Source organism: Haemaphysalis longicornis, unplaced genomic scaffold (genome assembly GCF_048455015.1).
Source record: "Haemaphysalis longicornis isolate Haplotype H1 unplaced genomic scaffold, Haemaphysalis longicornis Haplotype H1 scaffold_7, whole genome shotgun sequence".
Taxonomy (NCBI): domain Eukaryota; kingdom Metazoa; phylum Arthropoda; class Arachnida; order Ixodida; family Ixodidae; genus Haemaphysalis; species Haemaphysalis longicornis.
Genome location: NW_027526422.1, coordinates 73,132,407 through 73,146,563, shown reverse-complemented (window position 1 = coordinate 73,146,563; position 14,157 = coordinate 73,132,407). Strand labels below are relative to the sequence as shown.

Sequence of the window (14,157 nt, the reverse complement as noted above, 5' to 3'; positions counted from 1 at the left end):
ACGGTTGCTGTACCTGTCAGCGGTACTGAATCTTCTCGGTTAGTCGCACGCTATTGTTTCACGCGCACACACTACACAACATGTTTGTCGGAGCGTCTGTCTTTAGACTTATCGGTATTTTCAAACTTCCGGGTTAATTGCGTTGTGTTGGTCTTCTGAGAGCCATAAATTTACTGTGCTAATCAAGCTATTCCGCCTAATGTTGATGTGCGTTCAAGGCGTTGGCGGTAGCACTGCTTTTTATCTGTGCTGTGTGTGTAGTTGTTCCTTGTTTCTTCCAATGCCTTCGATGAATTCAGATGATCTATTTACACTAGTCAACGTTAGTTGGCTCCCTGACGTGTAGTGAAATGCAAGGAAGTGGTTGTCTGAGCAGTAGCGTAGTAACAAAACGTTCCTTTTGTGGAGGGGAAGGCAGGTGGAAACACGCAGAAACTGTGGTGCCGTTTCTATGCTGTCAATGTCAGTGGTAACCTGAGACCTCAGAATAATTACCCATAAAACTCACGTATGGACTATTAGAAGTTTTAACGTCACAAAGTAAGTTTAAAAATAATCCATTCCTGCCATTTTATCCTATCAATGTCAGTGGAAGCTCGAGAGTTGGAATAATTTTCAAAACGCTCGGGTGCAAAGTTGTTGCATCATGATGTGCACCAAACATTAATCCATTTCTGTTCTCCTTTGAACGTAGAAATTGTACTCCAAAAGCAGATTGCTACATTCTGTATTCATACTGTATGACCTGTTCAGAAAGAGTATATGGCTGACTGTGGAGACATTTGGCCCTCCACTGATAGGTTGTGACAAATGTGTTTGTTCCTCTGCAAAAAAAATGAAAACAAATTATTTCTTTTCTTTACATGCTCCTGCGAAGTCATGGTTGTGGCATTCACTGGCTGAAGACATCTTTGGCATGCTGATGGGTCGTCGGGGAGAGTGTGGCGGATTATGAATGCCCTGTGGAGCTCATAAGCCACAAAAGAGTACTTTTGAGTCGTGCATATTGTGTAGATATTCACCAGTTCGCATAGACCAAGGACAGGTGAGCTTAAAGTATGTTCAAATATTTTCATATCTCAAATTGTTTAGCAAGAAAAGATTATCAGGGCTTCCGCTGTAAAAAAGACATTCTACTTTCGTGGAACGAATCAGACATTGTTCAATATTTTCTCGTGCTCCTTGGGTAAAGCAAGGCATAAATTTATTATCTGATATTTTTGTACTGTTTATTTTCTAGGCAATAGGGCGAAGATAGATTTAAAACAGCGGTACAAGGAATGCATAAGGCCATTTTAATTGTATTTGGACCCCTTCTTGGAAGTGTATCATCAGAAGGCAACACATTAGAGCTCTTGCACGGGACGAAATCATTGCATTCTACAAGTAAGTACGCACTGCCATTTTTGGGTCTTTCGTGGCGCGTTTTTAGGTAGTTTCTTTATAACTAATGGTTTGAAACTTCTTTTCAGTGACAGCTTGGCCTGTGGCTCAATGTGACAGTACGAGCTTTTCTGAACACGTCAGCGAAACTTTCCTGGAAGTGCACTTTGAGACGGCCCTGGCAGAAACACCCGGGTCTTAATTTTGGTTGGGTAAGCTGGCATTTTGTTTTTGCGAGACTCAATTTCTGGGTCTGTTCATCGTAATAAAATCTCACTGTTAATAAGTTATCATGAACGCCAATATTGGCCATTGTGTTCACATTCCGCCTATTACGGATGCTCCAACAGTGGCAAAAAAAAAACACTATTTTGTATTTTAGTTTTGTAAATATTTAGCTTTTACACCTTGAGAGTTGTTGCTGTGATTTGCCAGCACCACGGACACGCCCAACGTGGTTGCTGATACAATACGGTGGCAACTGCCGATTTAAATTTCCCGCTTTTAATACGCCCGTAGCACCAATAATACTCCCAAATACAGGCGTAGCATAAGTAATGCTTGCATTGGATTTTGACAGGAGGTTAAATAAGGAGTAATTTTTTAAGGGAATTGTTTAGAGCACAGAAAGTGACGTCTGCAAGAAAATGTGCTGTAGTTGCGATTTATAAGAAAATTGAGCAACAGCCTAGTTCAGCATTAGAAACTCAACTTCTGCCTCATACCACTACGAACCATGGAGGTAATACATATCGAGAGGGAAATATTTTAGGTGGAACTAATTCCACAAAAAATTTCTGCCACAGTGCGATATTTATAATTTCCTATGACTGGCCATTTATTTCTTTGTGGTAGAAACATCGTTTAGCTGTAAGTTATAATAAGCCAGCCTCACTACAGCATTCTAGGAAGCACATTATACAGTACAGAGAGCATTTTTTGCAGAGAGAAGGTGTGTAAAATATAATGCCGGAAGGTGATTATAGTAATTATTATTTGATTATAAACGAAACGTCTCAAGGATAAAAAAACCTTATATTCAGGATACCGAGGCAGCAAAGTTAGATACTTTCCAGAATCAGGGCAATTTCATTCATTGTCTGTGGTGATATTGTTTAGCGCACTTTCACCTTTAACAGCACTCCCAAAAAAACCCAAGAAATCACTGATTTTAAATTAATTACTGTGTTATGAAAGGGCCTAAGCAACTCGCTCATTTAAAGCAACCATGTAACAAAAATTTCTTGTTTCCTTGAAGGTACATGAGGTGAGCAGTAAGTCTTCTCGAGGCCCGGTTATTCTGAGAGAAGGGACTGGCGGCATCAATGTTGCCCGCAAGAAACACATCACGGATTCGCCTCCTGCATTGTCACTTCAGGATGTGGTCATCCTCTTCGCCGCATATGTCATCTTTTTCATCGTGTCATCATGTTCATATGGTTGTGTGCCTTTGGAGAGTTCTCGGGACTTTTGCAGGGAGTTCTTGGAAAGCACGAGAAGTTTGGCAGCGGCCTGGTGTCATTTAGGTTGGAGTCTCTGTTGAAATACTTGAAGTGTTCAGCTCTACTTGGGATTTTATATTATTGGTAGAGGTTAAAGTATCTCTTTAAAGGCATAAAGGAGGTCAGATGAAAGGCATGAAGGGGATGAAATCAGATGAAGAGGTTTAAGTTACTGGCACATGCAAGTTTCATGTCAACTGAACACTGAAGTCGTGCCTTATTTTTCATCATTGGCACAATGCGCAGGCTGCCTTTGAATCTATAGTGGGTGTTAATGTAATTCATGGCATCGCATTGTAACGTCCTTATTCAAGTGTAGCTCATGATATTTTTTTTCATGGCAGTGCTGCTGCTGATGCAAAAGTGACAGTGATTATTTACGCAGATGGCTTCCGCCTTCATTGATAAATTTTAGTACCGGATGTGAGCTTACACCCATGACCTAGAAGAATTGAAAATGTGCGTATTTGGCTTGAACAAGTTTTCTTCTTTGAACAAAGCTGCATTTCTTGCTTGGCAGAAGCAGGGCTTTGGTCACAATTACACTGATAGCAAGACGGGGGGGGGGGGGGGTTATAGCACGCAACTGTGAATTTCACCTAAGGTAAAATGTTGAGGCTGGAAAAAATGCTTTCAAGTCTCCTTTGTAAAACTGGCCACCTGTATTTTTAAACGCTGGCTTCTTTGGTTCTTAAGGATGTCTGACTTGTTCCCGCTTGAATTGATGACGTATATAATTAGTCTGCTTGTTAAATTTTAATATGAGTAACATGCTTCCAGCTACCTGGTTTGCAAAATTATGTAAGATTCACACTGGCTTTTGTGAGACTTCTTGGGATGAATTATTTTAAACAACTACAAATTGTTTGGGCAAGTAACATGCCTTAAGTCAAAGGCCTTTTCAGGATGCTCATAAAGTCTATGTTGCCTACAAATAGCTTGATGTTACACTTACGTCTGGTGTCAGGAAACTACTATCTTTAATAATCATGTTTTAATGGTGGCATACTGCCACATGTGACCTCTCGTGTCAAAATGTTTTATCGTTAATCTTGGCTCGAGCGTTGTTTTCCTAAACTCTTGCACTGCAGTGTAGGTTTGTGATAATACAACCGTGTACGGCTTGTTTTTATGCCTTTCCCTACAATTTAATAGCAAACTGCATTTTCCCAAACAGTTATGCGTAAACATAGTATGGCAAGCGCAATGAGTCATTCCGCCTTCGAATTACCTTGGTTTATCTGATAAGACAGCATATTTGATGCTCACTGTTGTATAATGTCTGTGTCAGTGCCGCGGTAGACGCACACGTCTATTTATTTGTGAAGCAGTTGCCCCTAATACCGTCTTTATTAACCATGTTTTTGAGTAAAGGTTAATATGTGAAAATGCCACTTGGAGCCTAGTGTTATCGTTATGGTATTTATTCCTTGTACGTTGGTCATTTTCTGTGCAATTTAAAATAGACAGCTATTCAAATCTGAAATGTATCATACTAACACCCAATAAAGTTTTATAGTATGTTGAAAAGCAGTGTATGAGTCATATTAGTTGGTTGCGTGCGTGTTTTAATGCAAGTATATTGTTTCTTTTACACGCAGCTGAAACCCAGAACAGGATTCTGCGGGTGAAGCCAAAGACTGTGTGCCGGTCTAGGTGCCTCAGACCAACTTTTATATAGAACTGTGCTCCGATAGGCAACTGTTGGGAACTGTCAGGGACCACACTGCTGCGGTGGTTTCTGTTTTCCAATTGTTGGTAGCACTGCGGGTCATATATCAAGGCTGTGTTAAAATGGTGCTTGCGGTTTCCTGCTGATACCAATGCATCCGCCAGCCTGGCATATGACCTCAGTGTATACCGACAGGAAAGCAGAAATATTGGAAAAGTGGAGTCCCATAGACAGCTTCCCAATGTCTATAGGAACACCGTTTTATATAAACAGCTGGCCTGAAGGTACCTGGAACGGCGCACCGGATAAATTCCATAATCATTTTACATGGATCAATGTTCCAGTAACTTAGACTACCCTTTTATTTGGAACAGTGATCCGCATACTTGTATTTGGAACACCGATCCACATAATTTAGTTGCAAAAATATGTGGTGCACTGTTCCACTTAACTTTCAGGATATGTGGAACACGGTTCCAAATATATAACTGGAACTTTTTTGCAAAAAAGTTCCAGTTACTAAGTGGATCTTACGTGGAACCAGATTAAGAGTGAAAGGTGACATGGACTTGAAAAATTACAGGCCGATCAGCTTACTGTCCAAGGTAATCACTAACAGAATCTCTGCGACCTTAGATTTCAGTCAACCTAAAGAACAAGCCGGGTTCCGTAAAGGTTATTCAACAATAGACGATATTCACACGACGGCAGGTGATAAAGAAATGCGCGGAGTGTACTCAATCCGTATATATAGCCTTCGTAGAGTATGAGAAAGCATTTGAGTCGGTCGAAATCCCAGCAGTCATTCAGGCATTACGGAACCAAGGGGTAGATGAGCATTATGTAAGAATACTAGAGGATATCTATAATGGGTCTACAGCTACCATCATCCTCCATAGGGAGAGCAGTAAAATACCTATAAGGAAGGGTGTCAGACAAGGAGACACAATCTCTCCAATGTTATTCACAGCATGCTTACAAGAAGTATTCAGAACGTTGGATTGGGAACAGGTGGGAGTAAGGGTTAATGGAGAATGACAATGGAGAACGACAATGGAGAACGACAACGACAAGGGGGGGACATAGCCCCGACCATTGAGATGCTTCGCACCTAATAGTGCGGGAAACGGCCACGTCCTGTAACTATGTAGGCGAGTCGCCTGGGCGGAGGAAAGAAGTGCGGTATAGCGGGCTCGCTGGGAGCCCAGCGTGGTTGTTGCTCAGTGTCAGCGTTGTCTGTGTTCCATCGCTGCTGCCACTCTAACCGACCAGCACGCAAAAGCCTCTTCCTTGCTATGTTCTTTGAAGCACGTGCTCCCGCTCTTCACCCATGGTGTCCGCAGCTTTGGCAACGAAGTCGGCAAGCTCATTTCCCCACACCCCTAATCTGTCCAAGAATGGGAAACAGGAAGACGGCAACAGACGAAACCAATAATCTGTAGCTGTTCTGAATTTGGGGAATAGTGTCCGAGGTGTTGAGGGGTCTTTCGAGAGCAAGAAGTAGGGATGAACAGTCGGTATAGGTGAAAATAGTGCTCGAGGGCGTCTATTCCGAAGGTAAAGGAATATAAGATGTAGAGCCATTGCTTCCGCATCATAGGAGCTTGTGGGAGGGCTAATCCAGAAGCGTTGGGCTGTTACTTTAACGTACAGAGCACTGACACGATGAGTGCGGCACCAGCGCATGTCATGGTGAAGGAGCCGTCCGTGTACGCGTGTAACCCTGGACTTGTAAAGAGTCGTGAAGCCGTTTCGTAGTCAATTCTGTTGTGCGGAACTACCAAACGAAGAGCAGGATGACAGCATGTTCAGGCTAGAGGGTGGTCCACCTACGTGGGAGAAATACGTGTATTTGACGAATTAACAGGCCGTTTAAGGTGAAACAAATTGAAAAGACGCGTTTCAATGTCCAAAAACATTGACAATATAAGTGAATTGTCCAACACCTCCAGTGCTGCTTCACGGGTGGTAGTGTATGCGCTGGTCACTACAAAAAGCGGAGAGCGCATCAAGGGGTGAATCCTGGCCTTAGCTAATGATGCTGCCTGTCACCCCACCATGCCGGTGCTGCATAAGTGATGGCAGGCAGAACAATGCAGAGGTAGAGGACCCGGAGGTGGTTTCGGTCTAAAATGAGTGGAACATCGCAAAGTCGATGAGTGCAGTTTGCATCTTTTCATTTCGGCCACGGGCGTCATTCGTGTGGGTAACGCACGTCAAGTGCCCGTCAAAGACGTCTCCCTGTAGCACTAATACTGTGACCTGCTGCAATGTTGAGCCGCCCAGCTTGATTGTCGGCTTCCGCTGCACTCCCCGCTCTCCTTTAAAAATCAGGAGTCAAGTACACTGGGTGGAGTTGAGTTGCAACTTAGCTGAGCGTGCACATTTTGACACTCGCTCAAGGGTCGCATTGGCAAGACGCTCGGATCGCCCGCCGCTTCTTACCCTTGACTACAACGACTGTGTCTTCAGCCTAAGCATGCAGGTGTACATCCGGCGATACAGGAAGGAAAAGTAGGTAGTGGATCACAATATTCCACAGTGGGGGACTGAGCGGCGAGCCTTGCGGGCTACCTCTCACTGTTTGCGCCCGCATGCACCCAGCATGACCATTGTAATGAATTACCCTTTCGTGTAAAAGGGACTGGAACAGGCTATAAATGTTCGAACGGCACCCGTGTGTTGGCAAAAAATGCAGCAAATACGGGTTCCAGACGGAACCAAATGCCCCCTTGAAATCCAAATATATAAGGAGGACCAATGATCCTTCGTCACGCCAAGTCTGAAGGCGCGAGCGTAGAGAGTGCAGCGCTGAGATGCTACTTTGGCCTTGCTTGAAACCGTACTGGTTCACGTGCAGCAGACTCGACTCGTGTAGAAAGAAGTAAAGGCATCCATTGCGCATGCGCTCTATAAGCTCACCAAGCAAGGAAGAAATATAGATGGTCCTGTACGATGAAGTATCATCTTGAGGCCGGCTTAAAGGGGCACTGACACAAAATTTTGAAGGCAAGATAACGTCGGAGATAGATTGGTGGGAACACATATACATCATCTGCAAAATATCAGCGGCGAATACAGCCTAGAACATATTTAAAATCAATTTTGAAGTGTGCGAAACGCAACCGAGCAGCCAGCAGAGGACCACGCGCAATTGTAAATAAACAACATCCAAACACGTCACGAGTTTGTGTTTGCCGCTTCCGCACTACCGGCGTTTTACGCGGGCTCGCCCGGCTCGCCGCTCCAATCCGAGGGCCGGAGGGCGGAGCTTCTGCTCTCGAGAACGAACGACCCGATCCTTGGCAGCGGAGGCGCCGTGATTTCGTCAGCTAATCAGGCAGCTGGCCGCGACCAAAGTTCTACAGCGATTCCAGGCACTCTGTTTCTATTACTGTTTATTACCATTGGATGCGAAAACGCGCCGGAAGCACGAAAAGCCCACTGAGCTAGCCGCACGGTCGCTGTGCAGGCGGCGGCCACGGCCGCGAAGTGGCCCAGGCCGGCGCAGGTAGCTCGAGTGATAGCTTGTTACCGCTGCACGAAATTGTCCCCAAGTCCCGACCATAGTGGCTTACATGAGAAAGGAGTTAATGATGCGATGGCGGGTTGCATTAAAAATTGTCATCTGCACCGCTTACGAGAGCGGCACTCGAATATCCGCCGCAGTGCTGAGCCGAACACATCTGTAGGCGGACCTGTAGGCAGACCGGCCGGCTGCTCCCAGCGCGCGTCTTGCCACCCACCGCCTCGAGCGTCGCGCGTCGTTCTTTAGCCGCGGTAGCATTTGCACTCGCAGCGCCTGCGTCACATCCACGGTCGCTTTATGATTAAGCGCCTCACGAGATCAGTACGTGGGGGCATTCGCAGAAACTGCCGTCGATGCGGATTCGACAGTGCTACGGCGGCTCTGCTCTGTGATATCCCTCCGACGGTCACGTGGTCAGCTTTGTTCACACAAAATCCACAAAATCCATCGTTTCGCGGCACTCGCTGAAACCGAAACTGCGACTGGCCGCATTGAAAATGCCTCTAATTAAACAACCGTCGCACGCTGAAGCAAATGAGGTTTCTACAGGTTATAAGTAGGTCACTAGCTACTTATCGCAACGAAAAAAACAAGATGCTAAATTTTTGTGTCAGTGCCCCTTTAAGGAGCCGGCCTCAATTGAGGAGCCGATTTGATGTTTATTTTTCGAGCAGCCGATCGAAGTTCATGCCAGGTGAAATCATGGTCCTGAGAAGTTTGATGGTACGGAACTTGTACAATCAGTGTCCTGAAAGCTCGATGAGCGATAGTGTCACGTCGGTGGTCGTCAGCCGGCAGAAGAGTTTGAGTGCTGCAGATTCCAGGATGGAGGAGGTAGTTAGTTAAATCGTCGGGAGAGCGGAGAGGGGGCAACACGGAAGGAGAAGTGAACGACGAGGAAAGAGGTTTCGAGCCCACTGCTCACCTACCACTAGATCACTAAGCATTACATGGTCGAGCGCAGGGTTTACTCCCCGGAGCACGAATCCCTAATGAAAGTCCAGGCTGCTTTCTACAAATACGTTTCCCCACTCGACAAAACTGCACCTAACGTATCCTACCCAGTATTCCGCTTTCTGTCAGTTTTGTAGCGAACCTGGCATGCTCTACCATCTACTGTTGGAGCGTCAAAAAAATCAAAGTCACACAGTATTCTTCGTCTGTCTCATGACCAGTGGGAGGGCGTGCTGTCCAGTTCCAGTTCGGACGACGAGCTTTGGTTGGTGGAAAGGGTCGTAGCGCCACCATTAACGGGGTCCTAAAATAAGAAAACCACCCGCAAACATTTTTGCTAATAAAAAAGGTTATTCTCTCTCTCACTTCCTGAAATGGACGACCAAAAAAACTCACCTGTGCACGTATGGGAGCCCTTGGCCCGCACCTGCAACGTCCCCTTCCTCTAAGCCGCCGACGTACGACAGAATTCATCTTTGCCGGATCTTGCTAGGCGTGGCATTCACAAATGCTTAATCCTACTTGACAGGAATGGCAGAAACTGAAGAGTGTGAATGTTTCGGCATGGCCTAGACGATGCGCCATGTTTTAGGGGAATGATACTTGTCTGAATGAATCTGTCATCAGCACTGCGCAACCTGTACTCTTGGAGGCCATTTTCTGAGATTTTGTCATTGGTCTTTTCTGTCATCAGCCCAGACGGGGACGAAGAAGCTCATACGTTTCCTGCGGGAGACGAACTTAAACACAACACTATAGAATGAAAAATTCCAGTGATAACTACTGAACTTAAACGTTTAGTGCCATCACGCTGGGAATACCAGCCAAACTTTCTCTTTTCTTTGCTTGCACTTTTTTTCCCATTTTATCTTTCATACGTGGGGATAGCTAACTAGACTTTATTCATGTTAGTTTCCTTTCTTCCTTCCTTCTTTCCCTTCTTCCTTCTCTCCCATCTTCCCTTCTTCCATCCCTCTCTCCCTCGTTTCCTTCCTTCCTTCCTTTCTTCCTTCCCTCCCAACTTACCTTCTCTCGTCCCTCCCTCCATCGTTACCTTCCTTCCTTCCTTCCTTCCTTCCTTCCTTCCTTCCTTGCTTCCTTCGTTAGTCACTCACCCCAAGTCATGAGCAGGCAGTCCAGACCCCGGCATCTAGCTTCAGCTGGTAGAAAGGGCCCGCCAGAGACGGACTGTCCAGGCGCATCCGGGGTAAGGTCCCCATTATCCAAGTGTGCAAAAATTACCTTATCATTGGTCCAAATAAAGTTTACTCCTCCTCCTCGGGAGATCACTGTAATAGCGGTTACTCACCAAGTCATAGCATTGAAAACATCACTTTCCAACCCTGACATTCGCAACTCCGGTTTTCCTGGACTATTTCTGCTTACAATAAGTGTCGCTAGGTAGAGAGAGTCTGGTGGAAGAACCCTGAAACCTCGTGATGGTGGTAATTACTTCGAGCATATCTTGGATTACAAATTAAATTCTGCAGCTTTTAGAAAGGGAACTTGCATAATGATGATTACTTGCGTACTCAAAACAAGTAAAAAGCGACAAAATACAATAATTACTAAACTTGCCACTCTTCCTTTTTTATATATATTTATCAGAGACGTCCTACCGAGTACGACCTGACGAAAGTGACGGCTCCGGTGGCCCTGTTCTACGCCCTAAATGACTGGTTCTGCAATCTCAAGGACGTCCGCCAGTTGCATCAGAAACTACCGAACGTCGTTCTAAGTTACCAGGTGAAATACGGGTTTTTTCGCCATTATGTCTGGTTTATTTTGAATTCGAATGCATTAAAATGGCTAGCCGCCTACTGAAGAGATAATCTGACCAACCAATAGGAACGAGATTTCAAGAACAATGCAAGTTCACCGGCGTGGGTTGCACGGGTAGCCCGTCCCACAAAAATTAAAGCCGTTCCACTCAAAGTGAAAGCTTTCGGAAGTGCAGAGCAGTGGTTCGCTATAATGGGCTGCAGCGCCGTTATCCACTTACTGCTACCATCCAATGCAAATCAAATTTCCCGCCTACGCAGTGCTCGTGCGCCCCTTGACTGAAGCTGCGCCAGCGAGAGTTCTGTTCTTTTTGCGCTTGCTTTTCCTTAAGAACGTGTCGGCATTGCGCTGCCACTTTTTTTTCGCTTACTGTGGTAAAAAACAACCTAACAAGCGTTCCTAACTAAATGAACGCGGGAACTTCCGGTTAATTACGTATATTTTGCCTCAAATGTACCTACAGTTTTCTTTGCGCTAAACAACGGGAAGTTGTATCACAAGCGCCAGCGATTCACGAGCTTGGAACGCTTATGACTATATTAGCCGATTCGCTTTCGAAGCCTCTGGGTGGCGCCGCGACCACAGCCGCTACGACGGAACGCCATGGGGCTCTACTTGGGTCCAGCGAGCGAGCTACTACGACAAGGCGAGCCCCTCAAGTGCTCTGCACTTAAAACAAGAACGCTTAAGAAGCGTCGGTGGCTTCGTGCATTTAAAACAACAGTGGTGCATTTCTCTATCAAGCTCTCCGCCATTGGCAGGCCGCAGGTGCAGAGGTTGTTATAAGAACGTTTAACAGCAGATTCTTAGTGTGTCTTTCTCCTGATGGTGTAGTGCTCTTTTCTAACTTGCAGACCAGCTCCCCATTTTTTATGTTCTTTATAAAGAAACCAAAACTAGCTCAATGCAAAAGATTACGCGCGCATATAGATAGCATGGATGATTATCACCCATTCCCCTTCCTTCCACCTCTATGTTTTGTAAGCTAATTTTATATCACCCTGAAAAGTTCTTGGAAAGCAAATTGATGTAGATAAATGACTCTCAAATACAATGGGATAAAATTGCGCATTTCCGTCAAGCTTTGCTTCATACAGGCTGGTAATACGCAAAATTCCTTTGTAAGTGCCCGCCGTGAACGCTAATGCTACACCTTCTAAGCCAATGAACATACAGTAAAAGGTGATTAACAAACGCAAACTCTATTTTAGCATTTTTCCAAGCTGCACTAGATGCGGTCACAATTTTAAAGCGGCAGCGATGTAAAGCGATGAGGCGTGCATCTAAATTAAGCTGCACGCCTCTTCGCTAATGGAGGTCACCTAAATCAGGTGACCTCCAGGCCGCCGAAAGCCGCTGCGCCTAGCCTGCACCGTGGGTTACAAAACTACTTAGAGCATCTCACTTAAGGCCATCGTTTCACACGGTACCAGCGCCGCGAACATTATACTCTCTTATTTAGTTCATTAAAGACTGTTTGTTAAAAACTCTGCTTATGCCCGTGTGCTTTCTAAACTGCAGGTTCCTGATCCCCGGTTCACGCACCTCGAGTTCAACTTGGGAGTGCTCGCTAGGTGCCAAGTCTACGAACCGATGTTGCTCTTCATGCGCCACTTCCTCAACAGGGCGGAAAACGGGCCTATTGGCCCACCATCTTTTGACAGCGTGATAGAACGCGAAGACAGTGCCCGAAACCTTGTTGATGGCGCACCGGAAGAAAGCCCTGTTGTCCCATTACTTGGTAGTAGTTCACCTCATGACGAAAACGATTAAAAATTATTTCCAGCACGTGCTTCATTAGGTCCCTCCCCCTCAGCTTTGTTCCGACGTCCATGCCCTTCTTAATGGCGTTGTGTCTTACGCCAAAACGCAGAACAGAAAGCCGAGGTCTTATTCCGCCCCACATGTTCGTCGTGCGTCAGGCTTTCCGCACAAAAAAGAGGGAAGACGCAAACCGAGAGGGGGCGCTGACTTGATAAGAAGAAACAATATTTTTTCTACGCTCACTGTCTCGTTCACTTCACTCAAGCACCTTCTTCACGGCTAATCCACGACGTGGGCATGCTCTCCCAGGCGCACCCATTTAATTAAAGGGGCCCTAAAATACCGTCCGCCGATGCATGGATGTACATGTGACCAAATAAAGCATTGCATTAGCAATCTCCTCCCGCAAGAAATTTGTTAAAGCGATGAGTATTAGCTGAGAAATCGTAAATCAAAAACCGCGCATTATCGTCGCACCGCGTTTCCTCCTCCTTTCAAAGTATCCTTCGCTGTTGACGGCGCGCGAGCTTTCCCTCCCATGATGCTGCGCTCATGTTGCGCTGCTCATACTGCCGTCTGCTACGGCCAAGCTTTGTTGACACCATGAATCCCGCACTGCGCTCAAGGCTGGAAAAGAGAAAGCAAAATCTGGCCGCATGTGTGCGGTGGCCTGGCCTTGCCCTTTCGCGGTGTACGTTGCTGCAGTTGGTATCGGCAGTACGTGACTCTCTATCAGCGGCGAACTCGCAGCCGCACGGGGAGGATCGTGCGATCGTTCCCTTTGAGATGCGCCGCGCACTGTTTATCCAAAAAGCGCCGTATCAGATGTGGCCCCGCTGGTGCCGGGTCTTGTTTTGCGGTGGTGGTAATTCCTGCCGGCGGCATGTGAAAAAGACATTTTAAACCGATACAGAACCCGTGCACAAAACGCTTCAATCATGTGACCAGTTCAGCTTGGGGTGACGCGTGGTGGAGAGCGGCAACATTGGCAAAACATGCATGCACCGCCGCGGCTCTGAGCTTTCTAGCGCTGGAGCGAGCGCCGTTTCTTTGACAATCCCAAACATCGGTTGCCTTGGCAACAAGGCACAAACCGCTCCAGAAGTCAGTTACGGTTGCGTGATCCCGGTTCAGCTTGGGGCCCCACCTCGCGACATGTGGACACTGCAGGCGTACCACTCACTCCCATTGGGAAGTGCGAGATCCGTTTGGCATTACAGGAGGCGATGGTGTGTGTGTGTTGTGGACGCCTTTGTTTCGCGATGAAATGCGACGTTGTGCTTCTGCGGGTGGATAGTTCTTTCCATGGACTGGATTATCTTTCTCGAGCGACGTACGACTCATCCTCGCATGGGGTATATGCAGTGTGCGTGGCTATAAGCCATCTCGGCTTGTGCGACGAGATGACTTGCTGTTCGTCCCCCCAAACTGCGCGCGATGTGAGTGCCGAATTTATGACGGGCACGATGAGGCAACTCATCGTTTGTCAATCGCGGTTCAGACTTGCAACGCATGTTGTGACGTTGTGTTCGTTCGAAACGCATCTCTGGATTGTTTTGAAGTTGAATGAA

At 46.3% G+C, this 14,157-nt stretch overlaps 1 protein-coding gene and 1 long non-coding RNA gene across 2 annotated transcripts in view; both read left to right on the top strand.

Annotated features, from left to right (window-relative positions):
- LOC144146347 (lipase member K-like) overlaps window positions 1-12,615 on the top strand; it is a 53,035-nt gene extending 40,420 nt beyond the window's left edge. Inside the window, exons 10-11 of the mRNA XM_077678303.1 lie at window positions 10,649-10,786; window positions 12,344-12,615. Coding sequence (XP_077534429.1) covers window positions 10,649-10,786; window positions 12,344-12,595 — 390 coding nt within the window. The 3' untranslated portion in view covers window positions 12,596-12,615. The remainder of the gene's footprint in view (window positions 1-10,648; window positions 10,787-12,343) is intronic.
- On the top strand, window positions 1,247-3,970 carry LOC144145943 (uncharacterized). Its single transcript, XR_013317632.1, has 3 exons — window positions 1,247-1,386; window positions 1,473-1,595; window positions 2,642-3,970. It is a non-coding gene; the product is annotated as an uncharacterized LOC144145943 (long non-coding RNA).
- Window positions 12,616-14,157: the final 1,542 nt, after the last annotated feature.